Genomic DNA, 26,124 nt, shown 5'->3' on the forward strand with positions numbered 1-26,124 from the left:
CAGGGAGTGTATTATCTAATCTGGGATGGATGTATTATTAGATTGTCTATGTTCTCTGTCACCATGCTGTAGTTGCTATCGACCACGTAATAGTCATACTGATTGGGATCTCTACGAGCCGCTTTTACATGAAAGTGAACGAGGAGCTGTTAATGACCTCCTGAATTATTTAAATAAAGGTGAGATAATTACCCAGAAGTAATTCTGGTCATTACATACTGTAGAATACTTTATTTTCGCTTAGAATTTATTTTCGCTATTTTCGCTGAACGAATGATTTTGTGAAAATAAAATCCAGCGAATATACTTTTTTTTCTATATTTCACATTAAACTCATCAAAAATCAGTGAAAATAAATTCCATACGAAACGCTCAAAAAGTCTTTTCAGCGAAAATTAATTCCAGCGAAAATAAAGTATTCCACAGTACATCAGAAAAAAAAAATGCATGTATAAATGTAGCCTGACATGGTGAGCAATAGTTGTGCACCCCTGTCAGTGGATTCACTCATCTAGCATATTTTGCATGAGAAAGGAAGCAATAATCATCCCTTGTGAGGGCGCAATAACTATCAGCAACCATCAGGCTAAGGCTTGTGCAGCATAATTTTTTTTTTTAGCATTTCGGCACAAGAAACTTATCTATGGTGTAAACTTGATGAAAGTACATGTATAGCTACTGAAATGTCTTAATCTCTTAAAGACGAATACTTTTGAATATCTAATTTGCCTCAAGGTTGTCCCATGGGTTTCATTACCATGTGATGTCATCAGAACCTGGTCATCTCGGGTCAGCTAATTCTGCCTACAGTGCAGGGGCATCTCTGTTTAGTATTGATGAATGATGACCTAAGTTCAATGAAAGTTGAAATAGTAATTTTGTCATGTGTGTACATTTTGCACAGTATACCAAGACAGACATGTGGCGCTTTTTAATACTTTTGCAATTGCCTTTGATTATAGTACTTTCCTATGAGCCAAGCTTTGTTGCCATGGTTATACATGTAACTCCACAACCATCACTCCTGGATATATCAAGGTGCATATGCACTCAATAAACTTGTACAGTACTTTCTGGCATTTAAAACTAATGAAATAAATAATGATTTCTACTGATTTTGAGAGAAGCACACAATATAATTTCTATTTTAAGAGTGCTGTATTCAATTATTTTTCTAGACAATGGTGAGAAAACTACAATTAACGAAGACAGGTTATGTGCATTGTTGATATTGACATACAGTGAGAACACAGAGCTACAGAGATCTGCTGCATTATGTTATGCTGAAATCAGTGAAAAATGTAAGTACACACAAGTATTTTCACAACCAGACTTTCTTACTAAAATTTGTCTGCACTTTTTTCTTATATTCTTCAATATTTCTGGAAATAAACCCTAATTTTGGAACCAAAAAAAAAAATTTTAGTAAATATTTAGTTTGTAATAAAAAAATTGGGCTATTTTTGTCTCAATTTTCAAAATTCCCAACAAAAATATGTAAAGGTACTACCGGTAGTACATAAAAATGTGTAAAATCTTGCACCAGAATTTTGGTGTAACAATTATTTGAATAGGTTAAAAGTTGCAGTCTACAATTTTGTCAATTTTGATTGAGGCTATAACAACTATATGTAAGGTCAAGCCATATTTTATAATCCATGTTTTTTACCTAAATTATTATTTCATGCATAAATTATTGTTTCATGCATAAATTATTGTTTCATGCATAAATTATTGTTTCATGCATAAATTATCGTCCACTTAACATAAAATGAAATTTAATTTACATAATTTGGAGCATTCAGGATTTAGATTTGAAGAATATCTTCAATAAAATTTATATAAATACTTTTTTAATTGACTTGTACTATTTAAATATGTGCATATGGCACCAATTACAATGCATTATATATGCAAGTCTTGAACACTTGTCTCATCCAACATACAATTACCCTATATGTATGCGGCAAAATTCATCCATAATTTTAAAAAATCGCCTTGTGGTTCGTCGACTATACATCCAAGCCATCCATGTTTTCCATTTTGTTGAGATTATGCAAATGAGGCAACCTTGAATACATGTACATTATAGTAACCCATTGAAATGACTTTGTATGTTTATTTCTTAATAAATCATAGTAATGCAACCAATTACAATAAATATGATGGAACCATTAGCTGTATTGCTGCAGACAAGTGATTTAGAGACTTTAAGAGCAGCATCCCTCGCTGTCAGTAACCTTGCTATCAATGGTCCAGGTATGTATTGTCTACTAAAATAGAAACCTTCCTGCTCACCAGATGGTACTGTTCTAGTGATTTCAAATAGTTTAGCAGGCTTGTTTTCTCACTAAATTTGAGTTGCATCTAAAGGTGAAAGGACAGACAATTGCAATTTACATCTGTTCACAAACTATAGTAATTCATTTCAAACTTTTCACCACCAGACTTTCTCGCCCAAATTTGTCTGCACTTTTTTTTTATTCTTCAATATTTCTGGAAATGAACCCAATTTTCAGTTTCAAAAACTCTACAAAATCAGTCCTGTTAGAGAGAAAACCAATCAAGACCCCAATAAAGTTATATTGCGTGTATCAACTGTTGAGATACACTAATCAACTTGAATCATTTTTTGTATACCTTTCTGGGATGTTACAGTATATGATAACACAGTCTTGTTGAATGAAGTCATTTAAACCAATAAAAAAGATTCAACCCATTAAAATATTTGTCGAAATTTTTTTGAATTGGAGTGAAATTTGGTACATTGCATCATCAACGAATTAAAATCATCCATATAAATTCACCTTACTGTTCAGCAAAAACGTCTTCAGAATGCATGATATTATATTAATGTAAACTTCTTTACTTTTACAAAAGACAAATGACTGAAAATTGTAAAAATTTGTAACAGTTTTGTCTTTACAAATGCCGTACGATCATGAAATGTTGAAAATTTCTAGCAGTGAAAATTAAGCAGTTCATATTTACCAGTATGAGAACAAATGTTCTATGCTGCTTATTTGTCATTCGCAGTGTATATTTAATATTTGACCAAAATAATTACATAAAAATATATAATGTTTTTCAAAATAATTTTTCATTGATTGTTTCTTTTTCAGAAAGCAATAAATTAGTTATAATACAGAGTGGTGCTGTTGGATTATTAATTCAGTTGATGACATCACGTGATTTTGAAGTTCAATGTAACACATGTGGATGCATAACTGCCTTGGCAACTACAGGTAAATATCTTGCCACTTGGTGGCGCTATGCATACTGGCATACTACATGTACATATCCTCGGGGGGGGACATCCAGGCATTTTCTACCGCCTGACAACCCTCACGGTGAAAACAAAGACTAAAAACATAACTTTGCGATGGTTGTTGAGAGTCCCCTGAACAGTGTAACAAGATTAGCCCTACGTGTGTAACATATATGAATTTGGTTGTTCAGGATTACTTCCAAGTTGAGTTTGTGTTGTTTTCTCGAGTTTTCACCGGCTCCACCGGCGTTCCACAGCAGCGCGCACAAAGCCCATAGAAATACGTTGTACAGTGGTGCGCGTCTTAGCAACGTAGAACGTCTGTTACGTAGCTCCCCCCCCCCAGAGGATAGTAGTTGAGATGCTTTATTTCACAAATAATTCACGTTTTGAGGTTTTCCCTCTAAGGTAGAATGCTACACAGAAAAAAATATATTGTCATTTTCTTCATTTTTACATATTTGATATTTTGTGTAACGAGGATAAAGAAAATGGAATAAAAATACCGGTATAGGGTCATGGTACATGTATGTACAAAATTAGGTATATTCACATAGTTCATACCCACTGTCGCATACGACTTGTTTACCACTTCCATGTCACTGAGAATGTTCTAGACCCGTACTGTGTCTGGGTGGAATATTCTGGATTTTTAGAAACTGGTTGAATAGGTAATAGAACACTGTAGAAGGCAATAGAAGGTAATGGAACATTCTAGAAATTTGTAGTAAGTTCCAGACTCATTATGTATGCTGATGTAATGGTCTATTTATAGACAGTGGGGGTATATATAGGGGAGTTGTTCAGCACTGAGTTCAGATCGGAGATCTCGTTGAATTGTATTGGAGTTTAAGTATCTAGTTATTGGAGTAGTGGAGTTTTACCGCGTTATTGTACTTGATGTTTGCAGAGTATAATAATACCAGTACCAGTTGAAACCCCATCTGTTGGCTCCGTGTTTGTATGTTATCATCACCGCCAGGGAAGTCTTTCTGTTACTGTTAGCCATTTTGGTATTTGAACCATCACACCTGTACTATACCAATTACGGTAACATTACGTTGCATGTGACACCCACCATAGACTCCAGTCAGTCAAAATGACTATTTTGAACTGTAGGCATTAATCAGCGATTCTGCCAATGACGGAGAGATAGAATCTAGGTCAGGGGAAGACCCATGACCCCAAGATTCTTTTCCCTTACATCACAAACCACGTGACCGAGGCCATATGGCAGCGCCAATACGGCTGGCTAATCACTCTGGTTCCAGTCTCTCCGCCTCAAGGACTTAGACCAACGCTACGAAAAGAGTGGGGTGGTTGGGGGGGGGGTCTATGGTGGGTATGAACTATGTCAATAGGTCGGTTCGGAGAACCCTCTGCCTAAATTCACTACGTTCAATTACCCACTATAGATTCCGGTCAGTCAAAATGACTATTTTGAACTGTAGGCAGAGTCAGACGCCGATAGGTGGCGGGTTTTCCGAGCAAACAGAAAATGATAAAAGTCTTTTCCCAGTCCAGGATGAAACAAACTAAAAAAGGGTGGTGTCTTACCTTGCCTGTGCTGTCCCCGGAGCAAGAAGCCACAATGCTGCTGCGGTGACAGGGTTCGGTGTGCCCGAGAAAGCTAGACCCCAACCCAATTCTGGAGGTAGTAAGCTTTCGAAGGGAAGGCCGAAACAGTTCTGCATGAGGGCATAGGCCGAAAAGCGAGCCCTGGGAGATTCCAGGGAGTGCTGATGGTACAGAAATCTGTCTGCAAAAAATGCCAAGACTAACTTATTGCGCAGGGACCTTTGTGGTCGTTCAGGCTGGGTCAGCAAACCAAGACTGACCCGCTACGACAGGACCCAACCTAAAGAGACCCTCCTCAATGGATTCGGTGTCTCTTAGGTGGTAGTTGATAAAGACGTTCTATGTTCTCCAGAATCCTCAGTACGGTTTGGTAGCAACTCCATGCTAGAACAGGACAGAGAAGCAATTCCTCCTGACCCTCCGGGCCGACAAAATTTGACAGCCAGGGGATGACGATCGGGTGAGGATCGTGACCTGGGATTTGGTTTTAGGCGAGAAACCCGATTCGTGTCTTTAGCACAACTTGATTGTCCATAACGGCAGTACATCATCCGAGAAGGACAACGCCCCCGGCTCTGGCCGGTGCCTACCTGAGGCGAGGGCCAGTAGGAAGACTATTTTCGACATCAAAAATTTGAGTGGTGCTGATCGGAGAGGCTCAAAGGGCGGTCTGCTTAGAGCGGACAACACCGCCAACAAGTCCCAGTTGGGCGGTTCCCTTGTAGGGTCTTGGCGTCCGGAAAGCAGTAAATAGTCTCCTAATAATAGGACAATCGGCTAGTCTTGTTCCCATACGTTCTCAATGGTGGGGGACAAGGCCGACATGTAGCCAACGATTGCTGCATAGGACAAACCAATGAAGGAGCCTGCTACCTGGCCAATAGAGGGATGGTATGGATCAATCTCCCTTCAGCTACACCAATCAGTGTATGCTCGCAGCCTAGAAATGTAGGCCGCGTTGGTGGAATCCCTGTTCGCCCTGGCCAGGACGTTGGCAGCCCGCTCAGATAAAGCTTTCGTATGTGCAGGTCTACTGAGAGCCTCTATGCATGTAAGTGATACCCGCTGGGCTCGTTGGTAGTGCACCGTCTGGTTTCCGACAGAAGTGCAAACTAGGCCTTGCTTGGGCAATTCATCTTGAATTTTCAAGGTGAATGTTCCGGCGAAGCACTCCGCTATCACCTTGAAGTATTTCATTAGGAATATGTGTATGTGACAATGCCCTCACAGTTTAGAATCAATTTACCAACAGCCAATCATATTGCTTCTTTCTTCAACGCGCTTGGCCAAGCTATCAAATTCTTCACGAGACGCCCCACGCTGCTATTTAAGACGCGCTCCACTCTACCATGTATTTCTATGGGCTCTGCGCGAGCTGCTGTGAAGTACCGGTCGAAAAGCCGGTGAAAACGGTTAAATTTGAGAAAACAGCACAACCTTAACTTTGAAGAAATCCTAAACAACCAAATTTAAATATGTTGCATATGTAGGGGTAATCTTGTTACACTGTTCAGGGGTGTCAACGACCATCCCAAAATACCGTTTTCTTAGAATTTATTGGACTTTGTTTTCACCATGCCAGGCGGTGAAAATGTCTGACCCGAGAATAAATTTCGCTGTGCACAGTGGAAGCTGTGTTGGCTTGGATGTCAAGGCAATACAGCGACGATATCCATACATCATGCAACTCACTGATATTCAGACTAAAGCTATTCAAACTATACTTAGTGCCGTGTCTGTGTTCGTTTTTAGTCGCACTGGAAATAGTAAATCCTTATGTTATTATGCTTTACCGGCCTTGCGATCATCGAACGTGGTAATAGTGTTGTCACCACTGTTGGGTACTATAGAAGAGTAGGTGTTACACCTCAAAGTTCATGATGTCACTGCAAGATATATCGGAAGACATCAGAAATGCAAAGCTCCAGCCGTTTCTGGCAGTCATTGTAACAAAGCTTTCTATTGGTTGGTAAACTTTCTATCGCACAACCATGTGACATACACGGTTATGAATAGAATTACCGCACGGTGTTGTAGAGGGAGGAATATCCGAACGGAACAACACCGTGCAGGCGGACGATGGGGCAATTGGGTGCGAACAATGATAATATGCAGGTGTGCACCTGTCAAAGTTTTCTCCGGTGCCCGGTGAACTAGTGGGAAGGGAGGTACACAACTAAGTGGGTCCACTGGGTAAGCAAAGCGACCCTGGCCCAGGCTCCTGGAGTCAGCAGGAGTGTTATGTACATCGGGAGCTTGGCACTCCGGGGTGCGGCAAACTGGTCTAACCTTGGACCGTCCCATACCCGAAACAGCCTGGAGGCTACCCACTGGGGTATCAGCCACTCTGTGTTCTGGAGATGGAGCCGTTCTGAAAGGGCGTCTGCCAGACTGTTCCTCACCCCTGAAAGCTGGTGTGTGGTTAGCTCCACATTGTATTCCAGGCACCAAAGGAGGATTTGCTCCGCTAGAACTGACAACGATGGGGAACACGTCCCCCCTCCTTCTTGAAGGAGACCACCGCTGCGTTGCCTGTGCGGAGCAGGACTCTGTGGTCTTGAACTACGGGTAGAAAGCGTGGTAGTGCTAAGTACACTGCTTTCAGTTCGAGCTGGTTGATATGGTAGTTCCGAAACTAATGCGGGGGCCATATCCTTGGGCTTGTTCGTTCAAAAGATGCGCTCCCTAACCTTGAGAGGAGGCATCTGTTACCAGAGTCATACCTGCGGCGAGTGGGTCCAAGGGGGCCCCCTGTCCAAGGTTGGCCAGCGACAACCACCAGGGCAGGGCTTCCTTCACTTGGTCCGAGATCCAAACCGGCCTATCTAGTTCCCATAGAAGAGCTCGGCGTTATAACAAGTGTTATACCGGGCGGCTGCGTAGTGCGGCCTGGGGAACGACCCTTCGAACTGAGGTCATCATTCCGATGATCCGCATTAGTTCTCGGAGGGACACTGAGGGAACACTGACTAGGCGTTCCGCTAGGCTGCTTAGTACTAAGCAACACGCATGAAATAGCTATACCAAGCTTACCCCTGTGTCAAAACTCCATGCCCAGGGACACCAACTGCACGTTGGGTCGAGATGGGACTTGTCAATTACTAATGAACCTAACAGTAAATCCTGTGTTAGCCTGACGTGTTTGGCTATTAACCCCTTGTCCGGGTTGTGTAGTAACCAGTCATCTCGGTACAGATTGAGGTGTACCAACATTTGGTGAAGCAGCAGCACTACTTGTTTCATCACTCTGGTAAACATGTATGGTGATGTGCATACCCCGAAGGGGGACACCCGAAATTTGAATACTTGACCCAGCTGGGCGATTCAAAGGAGATGGCAACTCGCTGGGTGCATCAGTATGTGCAGGTAGGCCCCGCTTTAAGTCTAGTGGGGCTAGCCAGTCGAAACGGTGGATGGAGAGAAGAACCCTGAATGGCGTCTCCATGTGGAACCGATCGAGGAGCACATACTGATTCAGTCTGCCTAAATCCAGAACTGGACGCCCGCCACTTGTAGATTTGGTACTGCTACTATTTGGTACACAGTTGGGTAGAACCCTGGACTTAGTTCCGGCTGATCTACCCTGTGTATGGCGCCTTTTTCCAGCAAACTGCTACTTCCTGCCTGATTGCTTCCACCTTGCGGGAGTCCCCTGGCAGTGCCCAATAGAGGAGACACTGACGTGGGAGATGGAGATTTCAGCGGTATCCCATAACAGGATGTCACCACCTGGAAAGGTCCAGGGATCGGTCACCCGCTGTCTCCAAATCTGTGTATGACAGGGATATGTGGCCATGGGTTCGGCAGTTGCTAGGGCGGGTGCTCTCTTCTCCCATGAGGTGAGATCCCCAAGGCCTGAAGTAGTCACTAAGTTGTGACCTGGCCACTCACCGAACACATGCCTCCCCCCCAGGTTGCAGAGGTGTCAAAACACGCTTCCCCCGCTGCTGGGGTAGACAACCACCCAAGGAGGGTGAGGAGCCACCACCTGGCTCTTTCCTCCCTGGGTGCGCGCCACTACTCTTTCCTCCTGTGGAAGGGTATGAGCGCTTGCCTCCTGGCTGACTCTGGCTAGCAGACGACGCCCTTGGGTGTTGTGTTTTCTGTGCTTGGAGTGCCCTCCGCTTACCCTTTGCAGGGCCAACTGGCTAGCGGATTTGATCTGATTGCACTTCAAAGCTCCAAGACTGTACCCACCATTCCCCGAACAAAGAGGGTGGAAGATGTCCTGTCTGCGTCACTGAGATGAGGACGGTGGCCCACCAAGTAAATGTGTAAACGTTCTGCCACCGAGGTCTCGTAGTCCTGGGCGCGCACAATAATGCGCTCAAGCAACTCTGCCCTCAGGGCGTGATGAATTGTCTCAGATTGAGCTGGCGAGAACGCCCATGGAACGCTGCTGTCCCCCTTTACCCGGTCTGCCTAACGGAAATTCGTGGTACCAGGGTCTGGGGAAGGAGCCTTGGGATCCGGTTGGAGGTATTTTGGTCTCATCCCACACTTTGGGGACTGATCCCTAAACCACATCGACTAGGTAGCGTTTGGTCTAGCGGAAAGTGTTGCATAAGATTTCACCCCACCCGGGGGCCTCAAGCGTTACCTCCCTCGCGGCTGACCAACGTCCGCCCATCAACACTGTTTGCGCGCCCTATGTCCCACTCTGCACTCGGACGGACAGGGAGAGATATGCCGACGGGGTTGCTTTGGATCCCGACACCCATAAGCGTTGAAGCAACTGAAAGTGGTCGCCTTAGGATCAGGGGTGGGGGTATTTACATCGTATCACTAAGATCGATGAAACTCCGTATCACCCCAAAAGCATGGCTCACCGAGTCGTTACGAATGGACGACTCTGAGGGATTGCCCGAGGTACCGGCTGTATCTGACGCGAGCGAACTGTGTCTCCTTTCACTTTAAATATGTGAGAAAGAGTGTGTTCGACTGTGCGTCTCATGACAGGATCGGTTCCCTCTGGGGATGCCTGTGGGTCGGTAAGAAGAGAGTCAAAACCCACAGCGGAGACCGGACACAAAGATAAATTCGTTACCGTTGTACCATTACCACGCGACGAACCCTGGCTGGCTGAAAGTAGGGGGGGTCAACGTGTGCCCTGCCCTGAAAGCCCTGCCCCGAGATCGGAGGCTTGGCTGCCAGCACCCCGTTGGCTGAGGCTCCAGAGGAGACCCAATGCAATTAGCCTGAGCCTCGGCCTCACCCAAATTAGTGGGAGAGCCGCGGCTGTGAGCGGGGGTTCCCCGGAAGAGACATGTTTGAATGCAAACATGCTTTCGTGTTTCTTCCTGCTTGCCCACCGGGGGGCCACAGTCGAGACAGCTCGCTCTGACTGCATCTGATCTACCCGGCCTGCCAAGGACGCAGTTGCCCCGACAGTCCTTTGACCAAAGCCCCACAACTCGGAGGCAAATCCGGCGTCATATGACGAATGATCCACAAAGGGACCCGCGACGGGCCCCATAGGAGGAAAAAACCTCCAGGGGCACAGCCTCGTTGTAGCCGGTAAAATCGGGTAAACCACCGCCTGAAAACGCAGACTATGAGGATGCCCTCCGGTCAGCGAGGGGAGAACGAAAAATAGTGGTACCTCCACTGTCAGGCCTCTTACTCGACGTCCCGGTATGTGAAGCACCGTTAGCCGGATGTGAGGAGTTTCCACTCATGCCAAACACGCAACTCACTTTAACGGATCTTTACTGGACGCGCGACCTTGCTGTGAAAATACGAGCAACGCGGTCAGTCTCAGCGATTTTGATGGCTTTGAAAAAATATCTCAGGCCTCAGAACTCCAGTGGAAAACGCACGCCTTCAAGGCAAAGACCTTGAACCTCGCACGCAGCCACGTCAAAAAGCATATCGAATGCAGGTTCTATGCTGGTAAATTCTGAATATAACCACTGCACAGTCTACTCAAAAACGAGGAGACCCAAAAAAAACGGCAGCGAGTCATGGAGCTGTCATAACATATATTCATTTCTAAATACAAAGGTGAAGCATAAAATGAAGACAACATGCATGAGGGAAGCGAATTACAGTAGTAGAAGGTGACGTAACGCAATCAACAAGTGATTAAGCTACGACGCCCAGGTTTTATTTCTTTGTTGTGAAAAATGCTACACACAAAGGGGAGAAACGACATGAGGGTAAAAATGACAAGAAAAACTTATCCTACCAGCTACAATATCGCATGTCACCCAGCGGCAACAACCCAAGCTAGAAACCCGGGCAGGAAAAAAGCAAGCGATCCAGGCAGAGGTCGCTAGATTTCATCTCCATTCGAGGCGAAGAAGAAATCAGAGTGATTAGCCAGCCATATTGGCACCGCCATATGACCTCGGTCACGTGGTTGGTGACGTAAGGGAAAAGAATCTTGGGGTCATGGGGCTTCTCCTTACCTAGATTCTATCTCTCCGTCATTGGCAGAATAGCTGATTAATGCCTACAGTTCAAAATAGTCATTTTGACTGACCGGAGTCTATGGTGGGTAATGGAACGTAGTGAATTGGAGTTTTATGGCATTATTTCATTGTTTCCTATGGAATGGATACATATCAGTATATCAAAATTTTGCTTAGTTACATATATACATTATATATATTGTCTTACAAAATATTTTTGATGTCTAGAAGTATTAATAAATTAGCAATATTTTAGCAGGTTTTTATCAAGGTCTTTTGAAACTGCTGCTAAAATGGTATGCATACTATTTAACTGTTTTTTTCGCAAAAACAGATTGACAGTGAACTAAAAAAAGTTCACATACTGTTGACTAATATTAAAACTAATAATTCTAGACAGATTTGGACAAAAAATATTGCTACATGTAAAGAGTAGCATTCAACCTTAACATTAAGATGTTTCTATGGTGACTGAAATGATTGTTGCTCTTATCGTCATGATCAGATTTAGTCCCCCATCAGCAAAAAAAATAACAGCAAATGCATTTAAGAAATTTACTGTACCGGTACATTGTTTGCTTTATTAAAAACTCATTTCCAATAGAAGTGTATTTCAATAAAAAAATTGCATTGTCTGTATAGTAAATTATTAAAATATTACATATTTTGACCATGGAAATACCTCTGTGACTTGTGTAAACACATGTGCTATTTATTGATGCAAATAAAGTACCTATATCTTTTGTAGCCTTTTTGACAGAAAATATATTCCACTTTAAATTCACAGAACACCCATAGAACATTGGTTGTATAGCACCAGATTCTAGTCAGGAAGTCTACCAAAGTTGTTTTTATCTATTTTATTTTTTCACTAGATATAAACAAGAAAGCTATTGTGAATGCTGGTGGAATAGAGCCTTTATTAATTTTATGCAAGTCACATGATGTGAGGGTTCAAAGAAATGCCACTGGTGCTTTGTTGAATTTAACACATATAGGTAAGTTTTCATTGCGCCTGTACTTCATTGAGTTGTAGTGTATGCAAACAATCACACCAGTAGCCTGGTGGAATAGAGCCTTTATTAATTTTATGCAAGTCACATGATGTGAGGGTTCAAAGAAATGCCACTGGTGCTTTGTTGAATTTAACACATATAGGTAAGTTTTCATTGCGCCTGTACTTCATTGAGTTGTAGTGTATGCAAACAATCATACCAGTAGCCTGTATAGAAGAACTTGCAACTAGGATCTATCGACTGGTTCACACAATCAAATACATCTGATTAGATTTATCAGACAAAATACAGCTATCATCAATCATCACAAGTGTTTCCATCTCCCACTCTCCTTAAAAAGCTCAAGTAAATGTTATCAAATTCGCGAGTGTGCATATTTTCATACAGTGGCGTAAACATAGCTACAATCAAAGACACGCTGAACAGAAAGTCCATTCTTGGCATTGTCAAATTTCGGAGAATTGAGGACTATTCATACAGGAGACGTTCCAGTAAGGAATTGTTAAGATTTTTCGATTGGCATATCAAAATTCTTTATTGGAACAGAACATGTTCTATATTCACCAAAAAAATAACATTGTTATGTCTCTAGACTTGCTACAAACTTGAAACAAAAGAAACAGTTCGATCCAAATGACCTGCATCCTTCATAATTTATATACTTATTATTTATTTGTCAAATAATAAACATATACAAATAAATACAGTTTACTATCTAGAATTTGTTAAGCTGTCTGTGATGGAGTTGTGATCATGTTTTGAAAACAGTCTTGACAATTAAAATGTTTGTATCCATTTTTTTCACAGCAAGTAGTCGCAATGAGATGGTATCCCAGGGTGCAATACCAACATTCATTAACTGTCTTCGAAGCAAAGACTCTGACGTACTTTATTACTGCACAGCGGCGTTAAGTAACATTGCCGTTGATCATCGGTATCGTTGTATGATGATAGCTGTTGGACATTATGATGTCATAAGATCGTTTATTTCACTGCTCTCATACCCAGCAGATAAAGTAAGTAACTTTCCACTGAAAAAAAAAAAAATTTTTTTTATTTCTGACCCAGCTATTATTGCTGAGGCAAACAATGGGAATCAATATGTGCTTTCTTCAAGCCTAGATGAACTTGTATGTAGAATATATGGTGATCATACATAAATCTAATGACCCTGTACTGACATTCAATCATTGTTGAGAATTTACATCTGGCATAAATATATTTAAAAAAAAAAAAAAAATTTGATATATAAATTGCAATAAATAAAAAAATTATTATACATCTAGCGCCTCAAAAAAATAGAGTTTGTTCATTTTTAATCAAATCTGCACTCATTTGAACATTATAAATTTCTGTATACGTGTATAGGGTAAAATACAACACAGTTGGATTATTGAAGTTGCGTTTCTTTGTTTACATTGGACACAGAGGCACTATAGTGTTTAAAATAGAGATATAATGGTCACTAAGCTCAAATATAACTCTACATGTTGCCATTTGGCGCTATAATCTCTCATTAATTTATTACTACAAAACATTATCAAAGAGATTACCTAAAAGTAATCTCATATTAATGAAAATAAGTTTTACAAAAGTTGGGGACAAAATTATTACAAAAGTTTTTTCTAGGATAAAGCTGGACATTTAAGTCCACTGTATTAAACTCAGTATGTATATATTTTGTTTTTTTCAATTTCAGGTCAAATGTCAAGCCTGTCTTGCTTTGAGAAATATGGCCTCAGATGGTAGGTGTTATACATGTATACTGTATCATCTCTGTGAAAAATTGTTACCATGATAACTTGAATCCAACATAAATAATCAGTTCATGTTTTTACACCACAATCAAGATATTGTTGGTTGTGTTGTTATTGTAAGGGATTGACATTAATTTTTAATATCGGCCACAGCCAAGAACAATAACTGTTTTATTATCCTAAAAAAGAACAACAGAAAAGTAAGCAAAGTAAAACAGAGCCAAAATGCCAACTTTTCAAGTTAGTCAAAATTAGCCATCAGTAGAGAAACGCATTTGAAATTATCATAAACAACAATCTGTTATGAAATCAGAGGCAAATAACACAAAAAAATGATGTCAGAGACAAGAAATATGCTGGGAGAAGCCGACATCAATATTTATCAAATGATCATGTGACCACTTTTGACCAATAACATTGCCTGTCTTATACTCGAGTGATACTAATATGATATACTGGTACATTGTTTTGTGTTTATTAGATGACAATCAAGTGTTGATAGTTACTTTGGGTGTTTTGCCAAGTCTTTATAATATTATAAATAGTGGTATCAAAGATACATTGACTGCTGCTGTTGCTGTGCTCAGGAATCTGTCAATACATAGAAAAAATGAGGTAAGGTGGGGGTCAGATCTCAAGCAATAAGGTCAGGGTTCACTCCTGTTTTAGGATATTAGAGATTGCATTTAATTGTGGATCAAGTAACTTAGATAAATACAAGTCCAAATTCATAAGACTTAAGCTAGGATCAACTGGAGACATTGGATATAGTAAAGTGGTGGTGGGATAAAACCTATGTAAGGTCAGGGCATCAACATAGGAGACATAAGGTATGGTGGGGGATATGGGATAAGCCCTGTGGGAGGTCAGGGTGTCAACATAGGAGACACTGAGTATGATGGGGATGTTGTGGGATTAAACTTATGTAAGGTCAGGGGTTCAACATAGGAGACACTGAGTATGATGGGGATGTTGTGGGATTAAACCTATGTAAGGTCAGGGTGTCAACATAGGAGACACTGAGTATGATGGGGATGTTGTGGGATTAAACCTATGTAAGGTCAGGGTGTCAACATAGGAGACATTGGGTATGGTGGGGAAAAATCTATGTGAGGTTAGGTGGGTCAACATAGGAGACATTGTGTATGGTGAGGTTAGGTGGGTCAACATAGGAGACATTGTGTATGATCAGGGATATATGATAAAACCTATGTAAGGTTGGGGGTCAACATAGGAGACACTGAGTATGATGAGGATGTTGTGGGATTAAACCTACCGGTATGTAAGGTCAGGGTGTCAACATAGGAGACATTGTGTATGATCAGGGATGTATGATAAAACCTATGTAAGGTTGGGGTCAACATAGGAGACATTGGGTATGGTAGAAAGGTTACAAGAAGAAACCTTTGTGAGGTTAGGGATAATACCCATGCTAGATTAGGGGGGTCAACCATTGAGTATTACAGGTATGCATGAAAGAAACCAGGTAAGGTGCAGTCAGGAATCCCATTTATATAGTCTGAGATAACTCCTATAATTACTATACCTAGATCAGGTGTCATAGGAAAAATTAGTAGAATGGTAAAAGGTTAGGGGATATCTCCAGGTTCTAGGGTAATGATTTGAGAAATTTGCACAGGGTCATTCTTTAATTGAGGTGAAGTTTAAAATCAGTCATAATTTTATAATCTTCACTATACGTCTTCTATAATGTGTTATAACCAATAAATTTCTTTAATGTTATTGTGCTTACTGTTGCTAGGTTACGATTGTGAGAGAAGGTTTTATGCCAGAGATATGTCGAATATTACTTGATGCTGACAGTTTACCGGAAGCCAAATGTCATGCAGCGGGAACTATGCGTAACTTGGCAGCAGGTGAACAGATGAAGGTAAAGTAGTATTTTCAAATTCCTTTTTTAGCTCCGCTGTTGACTTTGTCGAGCGGAGCTTATCATATGAGTGATTGTCCGTCGTCGTCCATGTCAACTTTTTACTTTTTCGACTTCTTCTTGAAAACTACAAGCCTGAATGCTTTGATACTTGGTGTATATGTACCTTGGGTAGACCTCTCTTAGATTTGTTCATTTCATAATGATATCTTCAATTCTCTAATTTTAGTAAATATTTTTGTAATTTTTGCTAAAAAATGATATACGTTGATATATTCAACAGCAAGTCCAATTGCTTTGATGTTATCCATATATGTACTACATGTGGACCTCTCTCAGATTTGTTCATTTCATGATGATATCTTCAATTCTCTGATTTTGCTGAATAATTTTGTCATTTTTTGGGAAAAGTGATATTTTCCAAAGTCTGATTGCTTTGATACTATACATATTGTTTATTTTCTAATGATATCTTCAGTTCTTTTTATTGAAATGTGCATTGCTAACAGTGGAGCTATCTCAGTCGAAAGGCTGCTTGTACTTTTTCAACTTTATGTAAAAAACCATAAGTCTGATTGCTTTGATACTTACTGTATATGTACCTTGAGTAGACCTCTCTTAGATTTGTTCATATTGTGATAATATCTTCAAATCTCTAATTGCATTGCTAACAGCGAAGCTACCTCAGTCTAGAGGCTGCTTGTCTAATTATTTTATCTGTCACAATTAAAAAATGGGGACTCATTGATTAACCTTTGTGTGACAATTTGTGAGTCCATTTGTTTTTCTGTACAAAGGCGCTTGTATCTTGGTCATACCAGGACCAATCAGGTTCAAACTTACACACACTTCATACGTATTGTGATACATATGCAGTAAAATTAATTGCATGATGTGATTCAAGATGGCTGAATGGCGTCCATTTTTGTTCTAAAATTTAACCAAAATCATGCATTTTTGCCATTCAAAAACAGATCTCAGTTGTGTATGGACAGATTTTGTTAAAATTTAGAATTGTATTGATTATACACATCATGTTTGTTTTCAGATTGGACTCAAAATGGCCAACTGACAGCCATTTTGGTTGGGTGTATGCTTTTTCAGAGCACAACTTATTATAAACATTGACATGCATAATTTATTACTGTAATAAGGTTAATTATTCACTGGATTTTAATTTTGCTTATTTCACTTACTGGAAAATGCACTTAATTAAAACCAAGGGAATATGTGAAATTTGGCATAGAACACATTATCTAAATGATAAAACTGTGAATTTAAAACCCACTGAACATGCCTGAAATGGTAAATCAGCGAAATTTAAGGTAGCGAGACTATTATTTGTGTTGAAAATTACAATTTTCACATTTATTTATTAATTGATGAAATGCACTATAAACTTGCATCTGATAAAGTCAACGTAACCTAGAATGTCATGTAAGTTGGTTAAAATGTTGATTTTCTGAAGGGAAGCAAGGCAGTTTCAGTAGTGTTTTCCAAAATCAACAACACAGGTTTAATCTGTGTGCCTATAAGTTTCAAAGATTAACTCAAGACAAAGCAATGTTAGGATGTGTTATCAGTAGCTATCTGACACACAATGAGTTTTTCCAAACATTTGAGTGGTTTGTCTCCGCCCCTGTTTATTTCACAGATTAGTCATATGCATATGAATGTATCAGACACAAGGTCACACAGCCACTGAAAAAAATCATTGATTTTGGCGTTTTCATCTGCCGATTTTATCGAATTATAGCTATCCCATTCCTTTATTTTTTGGTTTCCAATAGCCTTACACGTTTGGATGCCCCCTACACATGTTAAAACAGACCTTGAAGGAAAAACAAATCGTTTGTGACGATAAACAAGCTTGAAAATCTTTGCTGTGACATCATGGACGTTTTCTAGGAGTTTATGTTTTTCAAAATACAAGGTCTTTAACAAAAAATAACGTATACTTATTGTCGTCGGATTAACACAAAATTTTCACAGCTTTAAGGTAGCGAGACTATTATTTGTGTTGAAAATTACGATTTTCACATTTATTTATTAATTGATGAAATGCACTATAAACTTTCATGTGATAAAGTCAACATAACATAGAATGTCATTTAAGTTGGTTAAAATGTAGATTTTCTGAAGGGAAGCAAGGCAGCCTCAGTAGTGTTTTCCAAAATCAACAACACAGGTTTAATCTGTGTGCCTATAAGTTTCAAAGATAAACTCAAGACAAAGCAATGTTAGGATGTGTTATCAGTAGCTATCTGACACACAATGAATGTTTCCAAACATTTGAGTGGTTTGTCTCCGCCCCTGTTTGTTTCACAGATTAGTCATTTGCATATGAATGTGTCAGACACAAGGTCACACAGCCACTGAAAAAAAAATCATTGATTTTGGTGTTTTCATATGCCGAATTTATCCAATTATAGCTATCCCATTCCTTTATTTTTTGGATGTCCTTACACATGTTAAAACAGACCTTGATGGGAAAACAAATTGATTGTGCCGATAAACAAGCTTGAAAATCTTTGCTGTTACTTCATGGACGTTTTCTAGGAGTTTATGTTTTTCAAAATATAAGGTCTTTAACAAAAAATAACGTATACTTATTTTCGTCGGATTAACACCAAATTTTCACAGCTTTAAGGTGACAGTAGTTGCGTTCACGCACAGCTCCTTAGCACGGGCTAAGAGGTCAAATTCCTTAGCCCGTGCTAAGAAAACGTGCGTGAACGCTTAGCACGGGCTAAGGAATGCTAAGTACGGGTTAAATCTGACCCGAATTTAAGACGCGGTCTAGACCTTAGCACGGGCTAACGAAGTATGCGCGAATGCTTAGCCCAGGGCTAAGCGCCCTCTGCGGCGACCTTTGGGTGTAAAAATTGTCCCATGTTCGTATAACGACACTATTCCACCAGTCATTACTCCGCGCTCGCTTCCACACTAATCGGGTCACTGTAGTAGAGCGTACAGCATGCAGCAGCTCCAATCGTAGACAAAATAAATTTGGTTCGCTGTCTATGACATGCATTAATAAAACTCTGTATTCTGTTACGCCCGTTGTATACTGTTTATGTGCATCCAAATAAGTTGGGTCCGTCTCCTCTCGTGTTCCTGTGCACGTCGCTTCAAAATTAGAACGAAACCCGAGAACGAAACATGCCAGCAGCAGAAATAGAACCTCGCGCATGTCATCCATTTTTCGTTCGTAAATAGCGGCTTACCAAAGGTCACCGACTAATGGCACCCCTTAGCCCGTGCTAACGACTGGCCCTCCCTGTGCGTGGACGCAATTGGGTCTAGCCGAAATGCAAATATGCTAGATAAGCCTAAATCAGCTTTAATCTTAGCCCGTACTTCGTGTAACGTGAACACAACTAGTGAGAGGAACTTGAATGTGTCCAGACAAACTATTTCATCGATTATTTACCAACGAGTTGTGGTTTGAGTTGGGGGCAATGCGACTAAAACAGTAATTGAAATTCAGCACACTATTTTTTAAAACGCGTTGCTTAAATAAAACTGACCAGACGCATTCAATTTACCAGACTATTGAACAACTAGGAAAAGTGAAAAAAATACTTCTTATCGCCAGCAGAAATGCGTAATTATTTTTTTTACAGAAAAAGTAATTTTTCACCTTTGATTGAGTAACGAGTCGTAGAATGCAGATACAGGCATGCAAAATACACTTGTGAATAGCTTGAAGTCTGGTGATTCTAAAAATATATACTTTCCTGGGTCTATTTGTAGTCATTTAGTCACAATTAGAAGATGAAAACAAGTATGCAAATAATAGTCCCGCTACCTTAAGGTGACAATGAGAGGAACTTGAATGTGTCCAGACAAACTATTTCATGGATTATTTACCAATGTGTTGTGGTTTGAGTTGGGGGCAATGCGACTAAAACAGAAATTAAAATTCAGAACACTATTTTTCAAAACGTGCTGCTTGAATAAAACTGACCAGACACATTCAACTTACCAGACTATTGAACAACTAGGAAAAGTGAAAAAAAAACTTCTTATCACCAGCATAAATGCGTAATTATTTTTTTTACAAAAAAAGTATTTTTTCACTTTTGATTGAGTAACGCACTGTAGAATGCAGATACGGACATGGCAAACACACCTTTGAAAAGCTTGAAGTCTGGCGATTCCAAAAATATATACTTTCCTGGGTCTATTTGTAGTCGTTTGGTCACAATTGGAAGATGAAAACAAGTATGCAAATAATAGTCCCGCTACCTTAAACCCAGTGAAAATTAGTCATTTTACAGTATGTTTAAAGTTTGAAATGACTGGTTTAGTGTTGCACAATGGGGATTGTGTCATGATATGAATTGCCTATTCATGAAATAATCATTTAGTGGACATGGTTTATTTCAGCCAATTCTTCACAATGGTGCCTTGGACAGTTTACTTTCAAATCTGATGGATCCAACTTCTGCCACCAGTGTACAAATAGAAGTCACAGCAGCTCTTGCAGTACTGGCTGGAGATGGTAAGGAATAAACTACATGCACAAGACATTGATGATGGTTTTAGAATATACTAGAATAGTTTATGAATGGATGAATTGAAGTGTCACTGTTGTGTGAACTGTGCATATGCATAGGAAGAATTCCCACTACAACAAATGTTGCATATTGATAGCGGCTATGTGTTTTAGATTGTCTAATACTGTAGGGTTTCATTAATAAGTGAGATGCACCATGGGAGTACTGCCATGTTGTAGGGCTTCATTAATAAGAGAGATGCACCATGGGAGTACCGCCATGTTGTAGGGCTTCATTAGTCCCTGTTCGGTCGCAACGTGTGTCCGGACCTATATCTTAGAGATGCCTGGACTGATTACATTCAAACTTCACACATACATCATACATACCGGTAATATTATACATTTGCACATCAATTTGTTTCGTGATTTGATTCAAGATGGCTGAATTGTTCAAACTTGGTGCATACGTTGGTCATTATGGGACCTTGATGCACGTCATTTTGTTTTTCAGATAGGATATAAAATGGCCGACTGGCAGCTATTTAGTTTTCATGAATGCAGTTTTAGTTCCATATCTCTGCCATGCTTTTACTGATTATGTTCAAATTTTATATATTCATTATAGATCATGTCATAGTTGTACAAATGTATTTGTTTGAGTATCTGATTCAAAATGGCCGAATGGTGGCCATTTCTGTGCTGAAAAATCATCTAAATCAAGCACTTATGAATGGATTTTGTTCAAACTTGGTACATACATAAGACATTATGAGTCCTTGATGCACCTCATTTTATCTTTCAGATCAGATTCAAAATGGCTGACTGGTGGCCATTTTGTTATAATGAATGTGGTTTTCGAGCCGTATCTCTGACATGATTTGACTGATAATGTTAAAATTTTATATATTCATTCTACATCATATGTTATAGCTATTCAGATGTATTCAAAATGAACAACTATTGGCTATTTTGTTTTAATTAATGCTGTTCCACAGCAATATCTCAATATGGACAAGTACTCCTTTGACGATCAGATACAAAATGACTGAAGACAGGGACTCTGTCCATCCGTCCGTACGGAGTCATATTTCAGAATCCGTCAGACCAATTCCGTTCATTCTTTGCATGTGCCTAGTACTTTATGTGGGACATATGCACATGCAGTGGTTTAGCGATTCGATTCAAAATTGCCGACTGGCAGCCATCTTGTTTTTTTGAAATCATCCTACTTTGGACATGCTTGGTCATTTTTCATTCAAATTTGGCACATACTTTATACATGTTAGGATACATGTTCATGACAATTTGTTTCAGAATCAGATCAAGGATGGCCGATTGACTGCCTATGACTTTTTGGCCTTACTACTATATTTCCAAGATTTATGTAACGTTTTCATTCGTATTTGGCACATACATCATACATGTCACTTTGTTTCATAATCAGATCAAAGATTGCCGAATAACGGCTGTTTTTATTTTTGCCCATATTACTATATCTCTGTCACCATTTTCATTGATATTTAGCATTTCATAAATGGATACATGTACATGTCAATTCAATTTGCAATTTGATCAAATATGGCCGACTGCCGGCCATCTGATTGTTTAAAATGTTATAACTTAGACATGCTTTCACTTGTGATCTATGTTTTTCTTTGCTATGTCTTAAACCGGAGGGGTCGTCACGCAACACATGTTCGAATTTGATGTAAATAAACAATCTGTTGTATACGCCACTTTGGATTCAAGTTTCAAGGACACGCTCGCGACAACCCCTCTACTTTAATATGACAAGCACAAAGAGAAAATTAAAAAATTTAACGAAGACTGTGTCATTTTCAGTGACTTGTGTTTGAACTATATTACTATAAACAAAATTATATATCTTAAGTTTGATAACTAACAGGGACTGTGCCATGCATGGCTTGTTAAAATAAAGTTTATATAGTGATTAGCTTGAGATCTGTAATATACCATCAATTATTGAATTGCTACCTTCACGTCTTATCAGCAATGACTTGTCCTTAATTGAAGCAACACTGTTAAATGTTTAATTCAATATTCATTTCAGATGAAGCCAAAGTGAAAATATTATTTGCAAAGGGAGGTAGAATATTTGAAAGACTTGTTAATTTAGCAGCCTGTTCCCCCGACACAGAGTTACAGTATAACTGTGCTGGGACTATTGGTCAGTTAGTACAAATTGGTAAGACAATGTTTCTGTTGTTTTGTTTTTTTTTTTTGGGGGGGGCTGCATGTAAATCATCCTATTTGTCAAATAAACTGTATACATGTATTCCATATTTGCTCTATTAGTTGCACATACTCTTTTGTAATTATTAAATATTAATAATTTTGCCTCAATATTTTAATGATTTAATTATTTTTTGTTCATATGTGCTCCCATTGTAGAAGTGCTTCAAACCGAGCAAATGTAGTAAATGATTATTCTAGTTTTGTCAAATAAATCAACACTCTCATGTAAAGTTAGGATTGTGTGTCTTAAAGCCGTACTGTAAAATACTTTATTTTAGCTTGAATTTATTTTCGCTAAAAAAAGTGTTCGTGCATTTTGTATGGAATTTATTTTCACTGATTTTTTGACAAGTTGAATGTAAAATATAGGGAAAAAAGTGTATTCGCTGGATTCTATTTTCACTGAATCATTCCATCAGGAAAACAGGGAAAATGAATTCCAAGCGAAAAGTATTTTACAGTAATGTATAAATGTATTGTCTTCCAGAATTTGAGCCATCACTGATTGCTACCAATCTCTCAGGAATTATGAAGTACTTAGAAAGATTTCTACAGAGTACTGATGTTAGTTTTATTCACATTTCACTGTGGACATTGATGCATTTACTTAAAGGTAAGTGTTAGGTTCATTCTATTAATATTATAAGGATATTTACCCCATGTATGTTCACTATCCAAAATCTACCAGTCATAACCAGCTAATCAAATCCACTGCCTATTACCAGGCAATCAAAATCCACCAGTCATGAAAAGCCAATCAAAATCCACCTGTCACAATCCACTAGCCATGACCAACTAATCAAAATCCACCATTCATGAAAAGCCAATCAAAATCCACCTGTCACAATCCACTAGCCATGACCAACTAATCAAAATCCACCATTCATGAAAAGCCAATCAAAATCTGCAGTCACGATCCTCCAGCCATAACTAACCAATCAGAATCAACATGTCACAATACACTAGCCATGACCAACCAATCAAAATCCACATGGATGCTCTAATCATTTTCACGTGTTTTTTTTTAATTTTTTTGACAGATTTACACTTCAAGTCTATTTTCCGTGAGAGTGCTCTGTTAAAACTTGTTGATAACGTGGCATATTCTAGTCATGAAGACCAAATCAAAGAATTGGCCCAGTCTGTTGTCAAGACAACACATTATTAGTTAAAGTGTGATAAGTGAAAGATTCCATTTATTTCCAATATTTTTCCTATCCTGCTGAATGTGAAAAGTTTCACCATTTCTTTTTTTTTTATAAATATTCTTTATTTATTTATTGTTGTAGCAATGAGTTCTCACATGTTGGAGTTCTTGCTGAAATCATAAATACGATAGAAAGTTCCCTCATCGTAATTTGTCATTTTAAGGCCTTCAAAATAATTTCACTTTTCAAAAATTATTTTTTGGAACTCTACAAATTAAAGCCAATTGTACTGAACTTGACTGATTTACTTCAGTACATGTCTCAATTTATTCATTTTGATTGTGTGTTTTTTTCTTCTTATTTTTTTTTTTTTAGATTTTTAGTTTCCTGGTCAATAAAACAGCTTTGAATTTTGTATGATGGGATCTGAGGGGAATTTTTCTACATTTTTCATAGTAAAACACTGCCTAGTTTATATTCTTGTATATTTTATAGTATTTTATTGAAATTATACAACATTTCTTTTTGGAAATATAGTTGAAACCCTTTTATAATGACCAGAATTATGCTGGATCTTTGAAGGTAAATTACATTTGCGTAGATTTTGATTTTCTAATTTTTCATGGCAAGTAGATTAGAACCAATATGATTAATTTTTTTGGTTGGGTATATTTAATCTATTGAGCATTTAAGGTCAACTGGGTCACTTATTTTTCCGTATTTATTCTTTTAAATATTTTAATCATGATTTGGAGGCTTATAAATCGTAAACTTAATATTTATTATTTGATAAGTAAACAAATACACCAGCATATTGGTGAGAAGAACACAGTGTTTAACATTTTCACAACCAGATATATTTTCGCTCAAATTTGTCTGCACTTTTTTTTATGTACTTCAATATTTCTTGAAATGAACCCTAATTTTGGAGCAAACAGACAAAATTTGAGTCAATTTTTAGTTCTTACTTAAAACATTTGGATATTTTTGTCCCAATCTTCTGAAGAAAAGTGCAGACAATAAACAGGACTATTGTTAATTTGTGATGTAAAGAAGAAACTAGCATAAATTTTTTATATTTTTTTTTTCAAATATTTTGATTATAAGCTGGAGGCTTATAAACCGTTAACTTAATATTTACTACTGTAGAATACTGTATTTTCGCTTGGAATTTATTTTCGCTATTTTCGCTGAAGGGATGTTTCCGTGAAAATAAAATCCAGCGAATATACTTTTTTTCCTATATTTTACATTAAACTCATCAAAAATCAGTGAAAATAAATTCCATACAAAATGCCCAAAAAGCTTTTTCAGCAAAAATTAATTCCAGCGAAAATAAAGTATTCCACAGTATTTGATAAGTAAACAAAAAATACACCAGCATTTTTGGTGAGAAGAACATAGTATTCATAGTATTTGTTGAAGAACAAATTATTTAGCTACTTTTTCAATTAATTTCACGCTTGGCAAAGAAAATTGCATTATCCTGGAGGTATGTATGGTACCACAAAAAGTATTTGTTGTCTGTATAATACATGGCTAAAAATACATCAGTGCACTAAACATTGATTATGCATAACATTAAACATCTTGTTTTTTTTTTCACAGAATATAATTGATTTTTTGTCATATTTTTGCAATAACTTTTTTGAGAAATGTTGATATAAACGAAGACATTAATGCAAAATTGTAAAATGTTACAGCCGCATTTTGTAGTGTGGTCTTTAAATGGGCTAAAGCATGCGTCAGAGCTACAAACATAATTTTGTGAGCACTAATTAATATAACGAATTTACAAATTTTACTAAAATATTTGTTCAAGATTTACAAAAATTTTGTGATATCAATTTCACAGTATCAAATTTAGTGGAAAAAAACTTTTTTCACACCATATTTTTAGACTTTGTCATGACACTAACATTTTTATTCCTAACAGTGACTATAATCAAAAAACAAAATATTTGAATTGCCTACTTTTAGAAAAAAAACTTACTACATCATGTTTATTTATGAAACAAAACAATTTTACATTATTTAAATGAAAATACACAGAAATTTATATTTCTAAAAACAAATTTAGTGTTGAACTGACCAATCAGCAGAAGCCTACTTTAAAATTGATAGTTTATACCTGCATCAGGATTGGCCAGTTATTCACCTTGCCATCATTCCATAGCCAATCACGATGTGGCTTCCAGATTTTTTCTGTTTTTTTTATTCCACAGAATTGTCAACGTTGCTTTTAGCATTACAATGTAGCTTTTAAAGTTACACACTGAGATTTCTTTTAAAG

The 26,124-nt window shown here is 38.4% G+C and overlaps 1 protein-coding gene across 1 annotated transcript; it reads left to right on the plus strand.

Moving 5' to 3' along the window:
• LOC102800838 (uncharacterized) lies at window positions 1–23,869 on the plus strand. The gene is made up of 13 exons (XM_078006189.2): window positions 1–179; window positions 1,179–1,301; window positions 2,140–2,259; window positions 3,123–3,245; window positions 12,135–12,257; window positions 13,083–13,291; window positions 13,975–14,020; window positions 14,514–14,647; window positions 15,795–15,923; window positions 20,316–20,430; window positions 22,499–22,633; window positions 23,171–23,296; window positions 23,724–23,869. Exons 1-13 carry the CDS (start codon window positions 26–28, stop codon window positions 23,849–23,851), a joined length of 1,665 nt encoding a protein of 554 aa, XP_077862315.2. The 5' UTR covers window positions 1–25; the 3' UTR covers window positions 23,852–23,869.
• The last annotated feature ends 2,255 nt before the right edge of the window (window positions 23,870–26,124 follow it).

Source organism: Saccoglossus kowalevskii, chromosome 14 (genome assembly GCF_978046115.1).
Source record: "Saccoglossus kowalevskii chromosome 14, keSacKowa6.1, whole genome shotgun sequence".
Classification (NCBI taxonomy): Eukaryota; Metazoa; Hemichordata; class Enteropneusta; family Harrimaniidae; genus Saccoglossus; species Saccoglossus kowalevskii.

Excerpts from the sequence above, each read along its gene's own strand:
- LOC102800838 (XM_078006189.2), top strand. The coding sequence starts at position 26 with ATGGATGTATTATTAGATTGTCTATGTTCTCTGTCACCATGCTGTAGT. Across the intron at positions 13,292-13,974 it reads TCTCATACCCAGCAGATAAA|GTCAAATGTCAAGCCTGTCT; the intron begins GTAAGTAACTTT and ends TTTCAATTTCAG. Across the intron at positions 22,634-23,170 it reads TGGTCAGTTAGTACAAATTG|AATTTGAGCCATCACTGATT; the intron begins GTAAGACAATGT and ends ATTGTCTTCCAG.